General features: G+C 36.1%; 1 protein-coding gene across 1 annotated transcript in view; it reads left to right on the top strand.

Moving 5' to 3' along the window:
• Nucleotides 1-20,589, top strand: part of DIAPH2 (diaphanous related formin 2) — a gene marked incomplete at both ends in the record, with an annotated part of 241,610 nt that overhangs the window by 137,718 nt on the left and 83,303 nt on the right. Inside the window, one exon of the mRNA XM_082004221.1 lies at nucleotides 7,959-8,121. Coding sequence (XP_081860347.1) covers nucleotides 7,959-8,121 — 163 coding nt within the window. The remainder of the gene's footprint in view (nucleotides 1-7,958; nucleotides 8,122-20,589) is intronic.

Genomic DNA, 20,589 nt, shown 5'->3' with positions numbered 1-20,589 from the left:
AGCTGAATTTCTATCTTCAGGTAATAAGTTCTGTTTGTGTTTCTCCAGTTCAATTCAAAGAATGCTCTATTATGAATGAGCTTTGAGATTAGAAACTAAGAGCACTGGTACACCCTTCAGTAAAGATGATGATGCTATTGAATAAAACTTTCTCTTCTAGCTATATAAAATATTTCTAGCTTAGTTTGGCAGTTCCTCGGTCCAGAATCCTTCTCTGAAATGGCATGCAAGAGTTTTGAAATTACAGAATGCAGCTTGTATGCCTGAAATATTTTTAATAATTTTTCACACTTAGTGGTAGTTGTTTGGAAATGATTACAAAAATATTTGTGCTCTTGTTGAAATGTATTTCTTCAATATTAGTTGTAGATAAGTGTACCCGTGGGGTAAAAAAGGTGCTTTGCTCTATGAACAGTGTATCACAATAGATTAGCAAGCAGTCTGCTTAGGGTTCAATTTCAGGTGATCATGTCAAGGGATTACATGATTTTCACAGATGAGTTTGAAGCATGGGTTTGGCTTTCTTCTGTGAAGTTGGACAATGAGTTGACTTAAGTGGAAATAGGAAGCTAAGTCAAACCCAGTGCAGATAAATAAACTCAATTCTTTAGCTGAATAGTTATTATTTTGTGAAATTCTGATGATGGTGATCAGAATAATCCATTTTATTGACAAACAATTTTAAACAATAAAGAACGCTTTGTTGAAATAATGAACTATTCAGCAAGGTAATTTTAAAACTGGATGTTTATAGTTCATAGTGAGGATTCTGCAACTGGTTTATTCTTAGTGTGTCATGTTTCACTTCATCAATTCTCATAATCTGGTTTAATTTTGGTATGCTTGGAGTGGGAAAAGCTATATCTGGGTGAAGTACAATGTATAAAACTTACTTGTAAATTTGGGATGTTTTTAATGGGATGAAGTTGCATTATATATCCAGGTTAGAGGGGAAGAAATCACGTGAGATACTATATATTGAAGATGAAATTATGTATGAACACATTAACTGAAGCCTTGTTCATTTAGATTTCCCAGAATCACAGAGGGGTTAAGATTGGAAGGGACCTCTAGAGGGCATCTAATCCAGCCTCCCTGCTCAAGTCGGGACATCCAGATCAGGCTTACAAAACGGTGTCCAGATGGGTTTTGAGTATCTCCAAAATTCCATATCCACTCCGGACAACCTGTTCCAGTGCTCAGTCACCCATTTAAGCTCAGCTTGGCCGTAGTCAACACTTGATTCTGTCTCAGAAACGTAGAAGGCGAAATATGAATTAAGTTGTGAATTTTCACTGAAGTAACCTTTAGGTATAAACTCAGACCCTTCTGCGGAAGCAGAGTCTTCTAACTGTTTTTTTGATTTCTTGCCTGCTGTACTACACACTTAATTTCCTTTTGTTGCTAATTTCTTTTCTTCAACATCTATCTTGTTGTTGAGGATGTCAAGTGCCACCTATGAATAAGGTTAATTTGCAAGCAGATCTGGTGATCTACACATTGGTATTAGTAAAATGCAAGGTTTATGATGAGTGGTGTCACAAATGTTTTTTAATTCCACTCTTGTATGCTCTAATACGTCATGAAGGCACACAAACAAAAATCAGCTGCTGTGTGATTATTTACGTCATTCTTTGCCTAATTAGTTCTCCAACTATGTCATTTTGGGCTCCAACTATTTTACTTTCAAGCTTTTTGAATAGGCAGTTTTTCAACACGTTTATTAATTTTCCCACAGTGTCTGCAGAAACATGTTACGGATTGAGCTGACGGACAGTCAACGAAGTAAAACTAACTTCTATTTCTTCAAAATAGAAGACTACACAGTAAAGATAGTACTAACAGTATAACAGTTTTATACTGTTAAAATTTATATACTCTGCATTGGATTAATAACAAAGTTAGAATTTTATCACAACATCAACTGTTAGTGTGTCAGTTGTTTTAGATATTCTGGATGTATCTCTCCCTTTAAAGAGTTGTGGTGTGTATGTGTCTCTCCGGAATGATGAGGCGGCGTTGTGATACGCGGCTGCATTCCCTCCTGCTTCAAGTCCTGCTGCCATTAATTCCATAGTTCAGATCAGGACAGGAGAGAAACATTCAAACATGTAATTTGTCGTGGAAATTTTAATAAGCCAGTTTAATTAAAACTGTATTATCTGAGACACAGAACATTCTGATGGAAATTGTCAATTTTTGGAATAGTAAATGAGTACTCAAGTTTGGAATAGCTGACAGAATATTACATTATTTTGAACTGTAAATTTAGTAAAGCACAAAAGGATAAATGTTGACATATATATTTTCCATCATGCAGTATTTAGGATTATGAAGGCTTGGAGGTTTATCATTGCTCAATGACATAGTTCATGGACGTTTTGCACTTAACACAGATTTATCAATCTGCAAGTTAAAGCTAACAAACAAAACACTGCATATTTTTCAAAAAGGCGTTATTTTAAGAAAGAAGTTATTTACATGGGAAATAGTAAATGGATTACCAGTTTTCCTATTGTAAATTATAAATTATGATTTGCTGTAATTTTTATCTAAAACCAGTGTGTCATATAAAATCTGACTGCAGAAGAGAAGAGGTAGAAATCCATCTGAAGAGGCTGGTGTGGACAAACTGAAGGTTTATAATGAAGCCATGTTTCTCCATTTTTAATGATGCCGTGCTGTCTTTTGAGAACGGTTTCTGTCTGTAATGCGCGTTAGGATCCATGTGTATGGTAGAGTAAGAAAACTTGACACATTCAGTAAAACTGAAGTTAACTGGAAAAAAAGTAGATCAGATATTTAAATCAGTAAACTTTAGGAGGCTTTGCTTTCCAGGCTCCTAGGAAATCCCAGGCTGATTATTTTTTGCCTCCTCATTATATTGCTAAATTATATAATATGCTAAATACATTGATTCTTTCCCTTTAGGGTTGAGTATATTTATGAATGAGTCCATCTCTAGTCCCAGTGGGCCTTTCTTTTCTTTTGTCCTTGTGGTTTTGCTCTCTGTTAGGAGTTAATCCATCTGCAGAAGAATGGCAGCTGACTCCTTCTGAAATCAATTTTTTTGTGTCAGCACCAACTTTTGAGAATCAAGCATTACAGGAAAAACACTCCCAGTGGAATGCTGCTTTCACCTGTTCTCAGCTTCCTGTAACCAGCAGCTGGAAGGAAATGTCAAAAACTTCTATTCAGTCTTTGAAATGCTTTTGGAAAGTGTTAAAAAGTTTCTGGCAGGTATCTCCTTTTTGTTTGCAGTGCATTCTTTCTTCTTCTGGAGATATCCAAGACATCAGCTCTGGGGTCTGTTTGTTTTACTGTTTCAGACCTGTAGTCAACATCCCTTAAATGCCATTTTATAGTGACTATATGCCCTGGAGAGAGGTCTCCTTAACTGCTGGAACACCAGTGTGTTTTTTATAATTAAAGTTAAATTACCGATGTTCTTTCTACTCTGGCATGTTTATTGTTGATGAATGCGAAGCTGTCAGTGTTGGCTTTCGTTTTGTTTGTAAATGCTGACAGGAATAGGTCTTGCCTTTGGGCATGTGAGTTTTTTGTGTGTTCAGGTACCTTATTAACTATTATTCAAGTTATTGATATATTGATGTGAAATTCAAAGTTATGGTAGAAGTGATGACTTTCCTTCCAGCAGATTTGAGGTCCTTAACCTTGATTTTTCTGATCTTTTTTTCTTATCTGTTTATGTGGAAGAAAGCAGTAGAAAGCATGGAAGTGGTCCTAATGTGGACATAAAAAATTTAATTCTACTATTGATGGTAATTGGTGATTCTTGGTCTCTGACATAACGTAGTAGCATAGTGTCATGGTAACATTTGTATCCATTGGTTGCTTAATTAAGTGTATTAATTTAGCATTGCACTGAAATGCCAGGAAACTGTAGTCATCATATTTGAAAGTGTAAAAAGTCATTGCTTAATGACTGAAAAAATCTTCTCTGTGAGTACAGCTGGCTTTGTACAGCGATATTCATATTGTTTTCTGATACTGATGCTACACTTGCGGATTTCTGCAGTGAGAATGTTATCCATCTGGGTAGCTAACCATTTTTATTTTTTCCCCCCCCTTCCTGGTGGTGGTCAGTGCCAGGCAAAGCACAGAACTGAATGGAAGCTTAAGTCGGCAGCAAATGTAAATGTTAACACATAAACAAAATCGTTTTAGGGGAAAAAAAAAAAAGGGCGGGGGAAAAAAAAAGGCAAGAAAAAAAGATGCGGAAGTTTCCCGGCCTCTCTTTTAAGATGAAGAAGAGACAGGAAAAAGTATAATCGGTAGGTAACTGAAATTCGGCAACAAGACTTAAGTAATAAGGATAGTCAAAATTAATGGTTATATGTATGGGTATCTTTGTAGTTTAAAAGACATGAATCTTTTTGTTGTTGTTGTTATTTGTTTGTATTTTAGTTTTCTACAGAGTCCTTTAGAGGCTTGACATGCAGAGGATTTTACTGGATTGCATGGTAAAGCACATGTGATTAACTTCTTCGTACCAGTTACTGAACAGTGATTTATTTATTTATTAATCTCAGGGTGATGTGTTGAAACCAGTGAAGTAGGATAGCGCTTTTGGAAGACACCTGTAAAATTTCAACTGAAATAACACTTCTTCAAAATTCAAACTTGACACTTAGAAAATCTCAGAGCAGTTTTGTGTAGTTGCCATCTGCAGTAGTATTAAAATGAAAAAAGGAAATGGCTTAAAGGGCATAAAATTTCCTTTACCTAGTAATGACTAAAGTATTTCAAAACTTTAAAAGTGTGACTTTTTTTTGTGACTTGTTTTTTAAAACAATTTTTCCATATAATACTATTTACAGTGAAGTCTTGGCTTAGAATTTTCTTACGGTTAAAAATGCGTGTATGTGGAAAAACAAACTTGTGAATAAAGTAATTTCTCTTAGTTGAAGAAGCATCTTTACACTTGATACTTCTGTGACTTTTGTTTTGGTTCAGAATAATAGGAATGAAACCTTGTTTACAGTTTTTAAATGAGCACTCAAAGCTTCAATCTATATTAATGAAAACTGTTGGAATTAAGTATTTCTACTATGCAAAGTTTCGATAGCTTAGGTGTTTCAGTAATGTTTTTTGTGAATTAGTGTAGGTGACTATGGCTTTGCTTCTCTGGAATTATTGTATTGACGTAAGTCTTTGCAACGACTTCAAGCAGTACATTTCAAGGTGACGTTTCAAGTTACTAATCCTATTTATGTAGCGTGTAGCCTGTGACAAAGGTAATTTTTTGTTAGTGTGACATGGTATATGACTGGACACTATTGCCTCAAGAGCACTGACTTGTTTTCTTCAAAATTAAGTATAGTTAAAATACTTTCTTCTCTCTTTGCTCATCATACTCATCCATCTTACTGACATTCTTCTGTCTTACAAGCCATCTGTTAAAGGTGTTTCTTATTTGCAGCTCGGTAGGTATTAAATAAAAAAATAATCATGTTGAAATTACAGTATATGTTTCTAGAGTGATACTTTAAAATATGACTACTTTCAGTAGCAGTATTGTTTTCTTTTTAGTGCTTACTGTTGTCATTCCTCATGTTGAATGTGTAACCTGAATGGGGGATTTGACTCTGGGAGCTTTGTCTTGAAGAATTCATTTCAAATTTGGAATGTTCAAAGGTTTTTTTCTTTTTTTTGTTTCAGACTTTTCAGTCATTTTTAATACACTGATTTGGTATTATGTCATATTATATGAGATTGTTTTTACGGGAATCACAGGAACAATTTGTATAATTGCATACCTTCGTATTTCTTTTTCCTAGTATTTTTGGTGAGTTGTTCAACACAGTTGTCTGCTGACTCTAAGGCAATTTGTGTTTTTCTAGAACTTTTTAGACTGTGCTCAATAATTCAGTGATGTGCCATTATTACCTATTTAGTGTATTCTTGCCATTAAACTTTCTTTTTTTTTTTAGTCAGTTAAATGTCATTGAAGACTGAACTATACCAAGTTTCTCTTGTATTAACATGAGCGACTCAACAGTCCAAGCTTGAAATTCTAACCAAGCAGGTTAAACTTCATTTCAGTAAACTGAAAATGTAGGTATTATTACTGTGTTTCCACTGGTATGAAGCCATATAGGTAGATACTACCATTTTGAAATCTTAAGCTAGATATTAAGATCCATCACATTGTTGGTTTCTTCTTTTTGCCATTCTAAACGAACATTATAATCTTAATAAAAGAATACGGCTTTACTTTAGTGCTACTGAGACTCTAATGAAGAGAGGTTTACTTGGAAAATAATTTCTTAGGAGGAAGATTTACATTATATAAAGTTTTCAATCATACTTTTAAAAACCAGTTTTTAAATGACTATTTACATACTCTCCCATTAGAGCAGGAAAATCCAAGTGAAGTATTAGCCTCCTTTCCAGTGGAAGATATTTTCAGCCTCGTTACTCTTGCATGTAGCTTGGAAATGACAGCCTTTCAAGTACTCAACAATATCCAAACACTACAGAAATGATATGAATAGAATAGCCACCTGAATTTCCTTTCTTTATTCTGCAATTTGTTGACTGTTTTCTGAAGAATCATTTTTTGGTTTAGTCTAATCGCAAAAATGAATTGTTTATACAATTTCTCTGTATGTCTCTTTCCCCTAATTAGTTTCCAGATTGGTTGTTATTTTGCAGAGAGATAGGGATCTGAAAGATAGTGAATAATTAGAAATGTGATACTAGGCAGAGTCTCAAATTAGAGACTCAAGTATGGGGAGAGTTTGAAGCATGAGCTCTGCTGTATGAAGAATCGGAATCCACATGGAAGAGAGTCGATACAAGTAAGAGCCACAGGGAGCCAGGCTGCATGATTTTTGTAGTTCAGGGAATAACTTGGGTCTTTTGTTCTTCGGTTTTGATATGTACAGCACAACACTTTCAGCAGCTACAGTTCAGTATCAACAGAACTAGTTTAATCATGGTACTAGCTGGTTTTTTACAGTGATTTGTGACTTCGTGGGTATAAACTATCACAACATAATAAAAGAGCAGACTGAAACTTGTTTTGAGGCAAACTAGTATTTCCCTTAATAACTTCCACCTTTCCTGTTTTTGCAACAGAATTGCTGTGAAAATACTTTTTCATATGGGGGAAAAAATGCCACATTTTTGTATTTAAAAAGATTATGCCAAACCTTTAATCATGAGTGCTGGGATGGAAGTCAATCGCACTTTCATTTCTAGACTTCATGGAAAAAAAGGCTTTTGTTGTTCCATGGTGTTTTTCTTAGTAAAAATTTTTCAAAGCTGTTTGTCAGTTAACTGGGGCAGGTGGGTGGATATTCCTTTTTTACAAGTTCTATGAAATTACGTAGTTAAGAGAAGACAGCACCCCAAATAAGTGTGCCTAGTAGAGGAAGCCTGAGGCATGAGCCTTCCTGATGTGGCTAGGCATTAAAGAATCCACAAAGGCGGCACATCTATAATAAAAGGTAAAGAAAATTAGGTGTCCTACTATATAATTTTGTCATTGGTAGTTATGCACAATGCAAATCTTACATATAAAATATATTTATATAATATGGGGGACTTGATGTTTTTTTAACAGTGTGCGGCATCATAATCAGATTCTCACAGGAAACTAATTTTCAGTGTGTTTCATATAATGTTTTTTACAAAATTAATCGTTTATTAGGAAAAAAATGTCCAAGTTAATTGGGAATTTTTTTAAGTCAGTGGTATAGTCTAATAATGGTAAATCTTCACTATTGGAAAGGGGTCATTTGATGGAAAAGTGTGCCACCACCTTATGTTGGTATGAACCTGCAAACATGTAAACATTAATATATAAAAGTGTCATATTTGAAAGCAGGACAGCACTAGCAAATTTTCCAGTTCTAACCTTCATAATGTTTTCTTCATTTTTTTTTTTCTACCGTTGGATTTGAATCAGTTTCCTTAACAAAACCTTACAGCTTTGCTGAGAGTGCCCGAGAGCAATATGAAAAATTGTCCAACATGCACAACAACATGACTAAATTGTATGAAAACTTGGGAGAATACTTCACCTTTGATCCCAAAGCAATAAGCATAGAAGAATTCTTCGGTGATCTGAGCAACTTCAGAACTCTATTTTTGGTGAGTAATGTCTGCAAAACATTATACATACTTTTATTTCCTCTTTGATTTTTCCCAATTATTAATTCTTTCCTTTTCTCTCTATTTCTGGTATTACAGTTAATTTTATGTTCTATTCTGTGGCAGGAAACTGGATGAATGTTTCAATTTTTTCGATTTTGGTCACCGATAGCTATCATCTTTCAGTTTGTAACTTGCAAACTCTACTGTCAATGTGGTTGAGACATATGGATAATGGGAAAATATTTTTCCTCTTTTAAAAACCATGCCTTTTGGTTGACACACAACCAACACAACACAACCAACAGGCGTGATACTGAAAAATATGTTAAAATGAAAAACACAACAACCCCATGCAACGCTAGAGGCTTGGGGAGGAGTGGCTAGAGAGCAGCCCGGCGGAAAGGGACCTGGGAGTGCTGGTTGACAGCCGGCTGAACATGAGCCGGCAGTGTGCCCAGGTGGCCAGGAAGGCCAACAGCGTCCTGGCCTGTATCAGGAATAGTGTGGCCAGCAGGAGTAGGGAAGTGATCGTGCCCCTGTACTCGGCACTGGTGGGGCCGCACCTTGAATCCTGTGTTCAGTTTTGGGCCCCTCACTACAAGAAGGATGTTGAGGTGCTGTCCAGAGAAGGGCAACGAAGCTGGTGAGGGGTCTGGAGCACAAGTCTTATGAGGAGCGGCTGAGGGAACTGGGATTGTTCAGTCTGGAGAAGAGGAGGCTGAGGGGAGACCTTATCGCTCTCTACAACTACCTGAAAGGGGGTTGTGGCGACGAGGGTGTTGGTCTCTTCTCCCAAGTCACTAGCGATAGGACAAGATGAAATGGCCTCAAGTTGCGCCAGGGGAGGTTTAGATTGGATATTAGGAAAAATTTCTTCACTGAGAGAGTGGTCAGGCATTGGAACAGGCTGCCCAGGGAGGTGGTGGAGTCGCCATCCCTGGAAGTGTTCAAAAAACGTGTGGATGTGGCGCTTCAGGACATGGTTTAGGGGACACGGTGGCGCTGGATTAATGGTTGGACTTGATGATCTTGAAAGTCCTTTCCAACCTTAGTGATTCTGTGATTCTGTGAAAACCTGTGTGAATGTGTTGTTATTCATGTTGTGTTAGAATCTGGCTGATGCCTTAATGATGCTGTGATGCTGAGACTTTCAAGATGAGCTCTGTATTGCTGAGAGACCTCATGAAGTTGAGCTAGATGTTCGTATTGCTATTTCCAGTCATCAAGTGTGGTTGATGTCAGGTTATGGCTTTTTTATGAAGGAATTCAAGTATTTCATTTTCAACAGCTAAGTTTTTTTTAATGGATTTACTGTCATTTTTCCTAGTGGCCGTCTAGGAGCCATAATTAGTTGCACCAGAGGAAGTGTACAGGGAAAACAGATGCCTAGAATGTCACATTGTGTCTCTAGTGAATATTAACATCACTTGGAAATACCACTGTTTACCATACAGCTGTGGCTCCCTGATCTATTGCCAGTAGCTGGCTCAGTGTATCACGTAATCATAAGGAGTTTAGGTTTGTGTGTGATGGAGGAATAACTACTTTAAAACGTAACTTTCATACCAAGTTTACTTTTTTAGGAAACTTTTACTACAATATATTTAAGTATTCATTTTAAATTTGCTGAAATTATTCTTTTTTTTCCGTAAGCACATCACCAATTCTTTTATAATTAGTAAGTATGCCAACACATCTGCGCGAAGACTTGTCAACAACAGGAATAGTTGTTGGGAGATGTTTCGGTGTATTTACTTTTTCATAAATCCAAGGCTTACATTTTCAAATGTGGGTATCTGAATTTGGAAATCTGCTCTACTGTAACTACTTCAAACAGACTTCAGACTAGCAATGGCCAAATATTGTGATGAAAAGCTGTCCTCGTGTATGGATGCAAACTGCTCTGAAGGTGATAGGAGCTAGAGGGCACGTGTTTCCTAGGAGGCCTACTAGGATGAAAATACTTAAAATTGCTCACTTCTATTTTTCTCCCTTTTGACTTCCTAAAGATCTGGCTGATGTTGCTCTTCAATGATTATAATTTAATTTACAGGGAGAATATTTATGAGAGATTCATGTATTGCTTTGGAGTAACTGAGTAATACCGGGGTGGGGGAGTCGTATTTGTGGTAAATGTGAGAAATTAAATATGAAATGCAATAACTCTTCTGATAACAAAGTTGGAATACATTGTGGCCTTTCCAAACGAACCCAAAGCGTAAAAGAAACTACTATGCATACATCGCAGTTCCAGGAACAGATGAAATTTTCCTTGTTTCAGGTTTAGAATGAGTTTCTGTAAGTAATTCTGGAAGAGTGAAGTGTTTAATTCAGGGGTAAGGGTGTTAGTGAATCATATGTAAAAGATCTTTTATACCACAGCAAAAAGCTGTACTTAAGACTTTAAAAAACAATAGTGATAATAATTTGACTATTGAATTTTCTCAGTGTTGTGAACTTTGGAGTATGAGATGTAGTATTAATGATACGTGTTTTCATACTGTGATTGCAGTAATGCTTGTTCTTTTCGATGTTTTTGTGTGGGAACCACTGAATGGACTTCACTAATTGTTTTTATAAGGCGATTAAATACAATCTACGTGACTACATTTTATCCATGTGGATTGATTGCTAGTTAAGGAGAGAGGAATTTTGTGAGATATATCTGTATATCTTCATGCAGAGGGCAAATTTCTTGAGTTTCGAGATACGATAGTTTTATATTTTGTACATGAACATTGTATTCTGAAGAAATAAATGGCTATTCCATCCTTTAGCCTTTAATATAATGGCTATATGTTGTAGGATTGTAATAGGTAATGCTTTACCTATGTCCATTACTTTCATAACGGAAGAAAAATCTCCAATAAAAAGCACTGGTTATGAAAGCATCACCACAAGACTTGGGGTGCCAAAATTTCAAACGTATGGAGGTGCAATGCATCTTCTGATCATCTAAGTTCCACTACCTGCAAAGATAGAATCCAAGTTAATTTATGAAGTGTTATTTATATACTTTCTATACAATATTAACACTATGCTAATGCTGTATACACGTGTATGCATTTTCCTTCTGCAAATACTTCTCAATGGATATGGAACAGTGGTGTAAACTGCATAAACTAACCTAATCATTTATACTGAGAAATATTATCTGTGTTTTATTGGCCAGAATCTCCTTTACTTGGCTCTTTATGTGAGTGCACAGATACCTGTGTTGTTCTGAGTACTAGACAGTACTCAAAGCAGACAGCAGGCTTGCATTGATTTTATTATTGGTGGTGGTGTTACTTAATAGGAGGGGAAGAGGCTGTTATGAAAGTGTTTGGCATAGTTAAAAAACCCTCTGTAGTTGAATCCTTTTCTTATGCTGGATTTGATTTTGAGCAAGTCAGTTTTGTGTATTTTCAGCAGATTGTAACTACTCTGCTTTTTTCAAATGTAATCCATCTTTTGTATTTCATTTATATACTAAATCAGTTCTAATGGACTTTTCTTCTTTTTAAAGTTTTGATACAAGGACTTGCTGTGGACAAAATAAGAATAAGGTCACCTTCTGGTAGGCACTATGTAGTCGTGAACTAGTGGTCACTTGTTACTGAGAGTCCCAATAACCTCGCGCATACGTTCTTACAATCCTTGGTATGAGATGGTCATCTTCTGATAACGTCTCATCAAAACCCTTCCTCTTGTGATGTAAATACACTGAACAATTCCATGCATTCTAAGATGTTAATGTCTCGTTTCCTAATTGACATAAAGTGCCTTCTATGTTAAGGGGAAATCATCATAGATACAAACTTCCATTACCTCTCCTACCAAAAGTCACTATACACCAGGTTTTTCAGGGACTGGTGGGGCCTTTCTGGTTTTGGACTTTCTACAAACCTGTGTATGGTCAGTTCTCCTTAGGATATTCTTATGATATTTATGGTTTCCTTAATAACAACAAACTGCAATAAAATGCTTTTCTAAGGTGGAAAATTATCCGAAAGACTTAAGTCTCTGTAAATTAATGTAGTTTATCAAGACAGAACTGTCGAGTTCAGTTTTTTGATTTGGAATATTAAACTTGCATTCTAAATAGAAAAGACACACCACAAATAGTCTTTCTGATTCAGAAAGGTAGGGCTAACTTACTGCATTGCTTAATAATTTTAGAAAGTGGACTAAACAATTTGTGAGGATAACATTCTAATGCTGAACGTTGGTCTAAATAGTTAATTATATCCATCTGATGCTATGTTCTTAACAATTTTTATACGTCCTTTCATCTTGTAAGAGTCTTTTTAAAGAAAATCCTTAAATAAGGAAATGAACTTGGACCATATGTATGATGGATACTAATTTAAATAGTAATGCTTCAATATAAAAAAGTGAAATCTGAGGCTTAGGTAGCTTAAGAAGACACTTTGTTTGCCTTAGCATTATTTGTGCTTCAGCCAATTCACTTGTTATGATATATACAGTAGTAGTACTAGTAATTGTAATTAGGTCTTTTGAGAGTTTCTTGTCTTATTTTATCCACTTGAGCAGAACCTTGTAGACTTTAGTGGCATAAAAGTTCTTGTTTAGGGATTTAATTTTTTCCAGACACTTGAGGAAGGCCTAGGGCAAGCATTAAAAGTTCACAGTACAGTAATTTTTTTTTCTATAAAGAAAAAATTGCTAAGAAGTAGTACAATTTTCTGCAACGTTTTGATGCGTGTGAGAAGTTTTCCGTAAGAAAGACACTGGAACTCATTTAATCTGTGGAATTTACTCTAAAAAAGTCATAATTACTGATAAGAATTCAGGAGCAATCAGAAAAGACTGAGCATAGACAGCATCTCCAGATATTCCCTAGAGCATGCATAGTTATTAAATTTGTCCAAATCAGACTATTGTAATGCCTGCATGTTTTCTCTAAGTGGCCCCATTAACTTTTTTTAGTATTTTAGTAACTGAATGAAGTATAATACTAGATAGTTTCTAAATATTGATGACTTGTTTTTTCCATTTGCCTTTTTCCTATGTTATGGCAAATGTCTGTGTATTGATAAAGCTTGTTTCTTCTGCTACTGCTAACATTTTCGCAGGGCCTCTTGCGATAGAACAAGGGGTAATGGTTTTAAACTAAAAGAGGGTAGAATTAGACTAGATATGAAGAAGATACTTTTCACAGTCAGGGTGGTGACGCCTTGGCACAGGTTGCCTAGAGAGGTGGTAGATGCCCCATCCCTGGAAACATTCCAGGTCAGGTTAGTCAGGGCTCTGAGCAACCTGCTCTAGTTGATGATGTCCCTGCTTATTGCAGGGCGGTTGGACTAGGTGACCTTAAATGTCCCTTCTAACCCAAACTGTTCTATGATTCTGTGATTTCTGGTGTGAACATTTATGATCACGAGACAAATCACAGAATCATAAGGTTATTTAGGTTGGAGGGAGAGGATAAGAAGGTCATTGAGGTTGACATCCTGCTCAAAGCAGGGCTAGTGTAGAAGTTAGTTCAAGCTGCATGGGAACTTGTCCAGCTGATTTTTGAGTATCTCCACGAATGAAGATAGGACGACTGTGGGAGACTATACTGAAGGCTTTGCTAAAGCCCAAGTAAGCAACGTGCATCGCCTTCCCCTCATAAACAGAGCAAGTCATCTCATTAGAGAAGGCAGTCAGGTTGGTCAGGCACAATTTACCCTTGATAAGTCCAGTGTGCCTGTTTCCAGTCACCACCTTGTCCTTTAGGTAACTGGAAATGGCTTCCAGAAGGCATTGCTCTGTCACCTTCCTGAAAACGTAAGCGATGGCTGACTAGTGTGTAGTTCACCAAGCTTGCCTCACTCTTTTGAAGGTGAGCATGATATTTGCCTTTTCTAGGCACTGGAAATGTCTCTTGAGTCTCACATCTTTTTGATGAAACAGGGGCCATGCAATGTCATCAGTCAGTTGCCCAATCTGCCTGTGAGACAGTGATGGCCAAAGGTTGAGGTGAAAGCGGCACAGAGTACCTCAGCCTCCTCTTTGATGTTAGGTTCCATGCTCCATTCAGCAGTAGAGCTACATTTTCATTAATCTTCCTTTGTCTGTCTTTGCTTTTCACTTCTCATTGCTTTTCACATCCCTTGCCAGTTTTATCTTCATCTGAACTTTGACCCTCTTAATTACTTCCCTCCCTGGGCAGTATTTGTCCTGGATAGTATAGCCATCCTTCCACTTTTCTACGTTTCTGTTTTGGGTCAGAGCTCCATCAGGAGTTCGCTGTTCAGCCAAGCTGGCCCTTGCCCCACCACCACAGCCTCCTGCATGGCAGGACGGGTGATTCTTGTGCTTTGAGAAGGTTTCCCTTGAAGGTCAGTTAACAGCAATGAATGCTTTACATACACAGCGTATTTTAATTGATACCACGGTGTATATCGTTTGAGATAATTGGCCTTTGTGAGCACTTAAAATTCAGCATAACCCTTCAGAAAATATTGATTTGTCTTCTATTACCCTTGTACAACAGCTATTACTTGTATTTCCCTTTGCTTAACCTGTGATTCTGCGTACGATTCCGCTATGTAAAAGCAAGAATACTGACTGAACAGGTTGATTGTAATGACGATTTTTCTTTCTTTCATTTGCAACTAAAGATAACAATGTCTTACGTTATAGAATCGTGCTTTTGAGATGGTGTGTATGAAAAAGGTGGAATATATATGAATGTTTTAAAAGATGAATCTAAAAGAACTAAATCAGAATTATTTTTTGAATGGCACATTCCCAGGTCACAGAGAAAATTGGGTGTGTGTACATAAAAATACATTTGAAGCTTGATATGCGTTTGTCTTGTAATGTTCATATCAAGCTCTTTTAATCTTAAGAAAACAGCTGGTCTTTTGAAAACTGATGTTAAAGACTTTTGATGATCATTACAGGAAGTGCCATTTATCAAATGGAAAATAATGCCTGGTTTTTGTTACTTGAAATAAAAAAAAATGCATGGGTCATCTTTTCTAATTGCTTGCCTTTTGCAAGTTGGACAGAAACACTGTTTAATAAATGCATCTCCACATGGTCTAAGCATTCATAAGTTGTTAGGCTGAATGACAAGATTATAGAGTACCAAGAAAAAAAAATTCTGGAACAGTCAACGTTGTTTTTTCATCTTTCATTCTTCTGATCAAAGTGTATCAGCAATACAGTGATATTCCTTTGGGTCCAGTAGTTTCTCTTCAAGTTATTTTCCAACAAAATTTTCTATATAAATAAGTTGTTATTCTGTTACCCCTAAACAACAGCAGGAAAGGAAATTATAAGTAGGCAGTGTGGGCTGATACAGTAGCTGACCTTTACAGCTTCTTTGTGAGACATACTGATTGCCAGTGGAATGCTTCCTATACTTTTCCCAGCAATAGACGATTACCCCAGAAATTGTCTTATTTGTCGACATTTTGTTGTTCGTTGTTTTAGGTCTTTAAAACTGTCCAGACACAAAGTTTCCGGTCAGGTACCAAATTAATCTTTTGTACTTAGTTTTTATCAACATCTGTCTACCTTTGTGTGAAAGAGAATAAGGTTTTTTTGGGGGGCTGTCCTGTGATGTTAGGAAGAGACAAAATGCAATGTATAGTTAGAAATTCACAGTCCAAGTGACACCATTAAAACTACCCATTGTATGATTGCAAATAGCCAAATAAACTTACAGCACCTCTGACCAATCATCTAACTAAATACTCCTTGTGAGCCATTTAAGTTCATTGAGCTGCAATATAGTGAATCAACCTAGAGATGCAGATAGAAGAATCAGAGTTTGGTTTTTTATTTATTATTCTATATCTGCTCCCATTTTATCCCCAGCCTTCTCTAACCATTTCTGCAGGACACATAATTGGATCCAAGGGTGTAGTGAGATAACAAAATAAAGTTTGCATCGCTTTTCTCAGTATAAGAGGTAGAGGTGTAATCTTGTCCCTCATGGCTGTACTGCTTCTTGCTCAGTTGTCTTTTTTTTTTTTTTTTTTTGGTCCTGGGATTAGGTAGAATATTTAAACCTTTGAAGTGAGTTTATAACTAGATATACCAGTAACCCAGTGTTTGTGTCACCTCTGTCTATGTTTACTTGTTTGATTTTATGCTTAAGTATGTCTTGATAACCTCTTTGTATTCAAGGCGTATCACAAGTACAGCACTTCAGCATGACTTGACTTTGCAAATGGAACATGATGCAAAATGAAGCCTGGAGAAAAAAAAACACAAAATAAAAGGTGTATTTATTCTTCTTTTGGAGCTGACTATTACAGGGAAATTGAATCAAAAGTAGCAATAAGAGTTGGGGGTTTTTAGTGTTGGGTTTTTTTCCTCTTTGCAGTTAAAATAGTAGATCCATTGAATAATGATATGCCTTTTATATTTAGGACTATTTTGAAGAAGAAATGGTTTTTTTATATTTTATTGAATTAGTCCTTTCTTCCATTGAAAGTAACCACAAATTTCTATTGTCCTTGAGGACAATTGCAACCTGATACATTTTGGTTTTAAATACTTTCAGGCTCTTATCAAATAATGATTAATCAGTTGCCTGAAGCAAGATGCCAGTTTGTTCTTTTCTGTTGTGGTTCTTCACTTTAACCTGCTGTCTCACAAGAGTTTCTCTCAAATCATCTGAAATATTTTTAATCTGTCACTTGCTGAATGCTTGTTTCTGTTGGTGCTAGGGTATTTAAAAATAGTGTCATGCCTATATTTACAAATGGACACAAACTTCCTTTAAATCAGATTGTGTGCTTTCTGGAAGTTATATGAAATATATACCTTAGCATTAGATAGGAAATGTTCTTTTTTTTTATACAGTTCTTCAATGTTTCAGATTTTGTTTGCTCTGGGGGCTCTCCCTTTAATCCAGATGGTCTTAAAGGTGAATTTTGAGTCTGAAAAACCAATGTTGTGATAATACCTATAAGAACAATTGGGTAAAATTTGAAGTAGTAACGGGCATTTATGGGCATAGTTGTTATGAAAAGCAGAGAAGCTTTTTCCTTCAGTCAAGTAATTTTTTTTAATATCTGGTGGACAGTTTTATCAGTGTTGACTGCTTCCCTCACATTTGTGTAAAAGCAGTTCTTTGCATAAGGGATTAAATCTTTAAATTACATGATAAATGTACTTAGGGAAAAAGGGTTGTATTCTAGTATAAGTAAATATTTAAGCAGATGTGAGTAACTCATCAGCTGGCAGTATGAAAGATGGTTCTTGCAAAAGACCGATGAAATAAACTGCCCTTTTGTATCAGCACTGACTACTGATTGGTTACTGCGTGGCTGGCATCTTGTACAGTAACCCTGTAATTCAAGATCCCGAAAGTGAAAATCTCCTCAAAATTATAAGGCATATTAAATGATCAGTAAACACTTTTTATTGGGTGACCAGTACCTGGTCTTTCAAGATTTTATAAGATTGATTGCCCTGTACCAGACAGGAAACAAAAGGTCTGTCACATTGCCTTCATACGAAGAAACTTTCACCACAGTGGATTCAGCATCTTGAGTATAAATGTACCTGTAAGACCTCTTCTTCCTTCTGATATGTGTTTGCTTGTAACTTGCTTCAAAGTGAATTGCAAGCTCCATGGTTCAGGAATCTGTATTCTGGGGCTTTTTTGAATCCCTTGAATACAGCAGGGCATTGGCTACAATAATATAAATCAATGAATATACAATACTTAATACATAATAAACATATGATTTACTATGAAATGCAGTACATAGCCAAGCTAAATTCCCAGCTTTCAAACTCATAAATTGAGTTTGTAATTCAGGAGTGGTTTAAAAGAAAGGCTGTATTTATTCATTGTTCTCCCAGGTTATTTGTCTGGGAATACAGCTTCTCCCTTCTGCTTAAAAAGTAACAGTTCTTTAATGTAGTCTGAAAGATAACAGTTTCTAGCTAGCAGGAAGCTATGAAAAAATAAAGAATAATGAGCAAGAAGTATTTTCTCCAGCGAAATTTCCCTTGAGGTAGTATCAAAAGTGAAACATTGTCCTTATTAACAGGCAATATATAGCAAGCCCTTTCTCCCCCCTGCCACAAAAACCCACACAAAGACGCTTTTGTACGCTCTTTAAATTCTCATCTGAGTGTATATATATTCAGCCTAGTGCTGAGGAGAATTTTTTTAAATCATGATATTGAAAAAATCAGGAATTAGGTGTAGGCTAGGAAAGTTTATAAGTAATGGAATCAGAAACAAAAGAATTCACATAGGAGTGGTAACTCATCAACTTTATTAACAAGCTGTTAGTAGTGCTAGATAAGAAGCTATTCTATTCATGGTGTAAAAGGTAAGGATGACATTTCTCTTGGAAGATATCCAAAAGATGTGAAAATAAATAATAATAAAAGAAATAAAACTAAATTACAGTACACTGCATTTACATGCACTTCAAGGTAGGCAAGCGTAGAAATAATGGGCAGCATAGTTGGGGTTGGGATTTGCTTCTGACAATTCAAACTTGTTTCTGTGGCGATGTGGTTGCCCTTGTGGATGGAGTAAAAGCAATAGATGTCATATTTCACGGTAGTGATGCCTTTGATTAAGTAATATTTTCAAAATCAATATGGGGAAACATGGTCTGGAGGAAACTATGAACTCAAGTTTCCCAATCTTTAAAAAGAACAAGATTAAAAACTTTTCTTTAACACTTTGCATTTGATAGTTTTAAACTGATTCTCCATTCAGTGCTGATTGCAGCGAATCCCACTGAGTAATGTTGTCATTCCCAAGCATTACCTTGGAAGTTTATAATATTTAAATCAGGACTGTGAATCCTCATTCCACTCTGGTAACCAGGCATAGTTTGCATTTTGAATATTGCGGTACTTAAGCTGTGAATCTAACCCAGATATTGAAAAACTCTTGTAAACCAGTAGACTTTATTACCTGCTGTTAAGTGCCTCCTTTTTTGGCAAGATTCTAAATCTAAGAGAGACCCTTCCATAGGAGATGCTTAGAGCCTACAGATGCTTACATCTGCACCTAACATATTTCTAAAAAGCCATCATGGGTTAAAAGGAATCTGACTTCTCTCCAAAATCCCCCAAAACAAGGGTGTTTCATATAGTCTTAGCTCCATCATTCTGTTTGTTCATATATCATATTAGGATAATTTCATAATTTGAATCCATGTTTTCTTAATTGTGATTTCAAATTGATCACTGCATTATTGCATCTTCAATTAGCTTGCTGATGTTGTAGTAAATTATAGCTCATTCACTTCCTTCGGTTCATATTTGCTTGCTTATCGTGTTTAGGAAAAGGCAAAGCAAGCTGATAGAATTGGATTATCCTGTCAAGATATAATATGAAGCATGAAGTGGAAGGTATAAGAAAGCTCAAGAAAAAAATTGCAGATGAATAAGCGTATCCCTTCAATGTTGAGGTTTTTTCCACATTTATAATATCTGTGGAGTGTAATGCCACGCAATCTCTAGAACGCGTTGTTCTGATAGTCCATCATCCCTGCCTTGAAGGAAGCATGCAAAATCTTTCCAACCCTGGCAGTTATTTAAATATTTTATATAAATATACACTGCCTCATGTGTAATTTTCCTAGCCTCTATTAAAATTTGTCCAGATTTTTTAGCCAGAAACTTTGAAACCTTTCAACACATCATATACAACGTCCTGCTGTTTAAAAAAAAAATTGACTTTTCCTACTGGATTTAGGATTTTGTAGGAACAGATTTTACAGGTTTACCTTAGAAATAGTGAATTTTTGTTAAAGAATCAAAGGGTTGCGCTTGCATGATGATGCAAGGCTTCATGTGCCAACCTTCTGATTTGTCTCTTGATCCAGAATGGTCACTTTTTGAAAAAAACAATAATTCATTCGCGGTGGGCCTTGGTTTCTCAGATTGTACCCAAGACAGCTAACATTTGTTTTGCTGGTTTTTATTTTCCCTTGTAAGTGTGCATGCGTGTGTGTGTTTGTGTGTTTCAGCTGTCTCTTTCAGGAATAACCTGAATTAGGCATGCATGTTTATTCTGGTATCCAAATACTGATTTAAAGGAGGTATTAAAACAGTCCCAAATGTGTCCACTTGAGGGCTACTTAGTAATTATTCCAACATATACTGGTAGGTAATGAAGACATGCAATATAGTTTTTCATTGGTAGCCTTAAACTTGATTCAGTAAAGGCTGAAAACCTCTTTTACCTTATGCTGCTAGACAGTTTTAAGTGTTTTTGTAGCACAGCTGATAGGCTGGTGGCAAAACCCTTCTCCCTACCGGGATATATGACAGCAGCTACACTTGCCAAAAATCTTAATCTGTAACGGCATGCCAAAGCCATTTCACGTCAGATGTAATGGTCCTGATGCATGAACCATGGGGCAGTATCCCAAACACAATCTTTTCTATTTTCCATGAGGAAATTTAATTTGTCTGCTCTTGTTTAGTACCAGTTCATTGAGTCCCTTTTCTGTTATTTTCATAAGGGTAACAGTG

This window comes from Phaethon aethereus (genome assembly GCF_964289735.1).
Source record: "Phaethon aethereus genome assembly, chromosome: 10".
Lineage (NCBI taxonomy): Eukaryota > Metazoa > Chordata > Aves > Phaethontiformes > Phaethontidae > Phaethon > Phaethon aethereus.
This window is presented reverse-complemented; position numbering and strand designations above follow the sequence as displayed.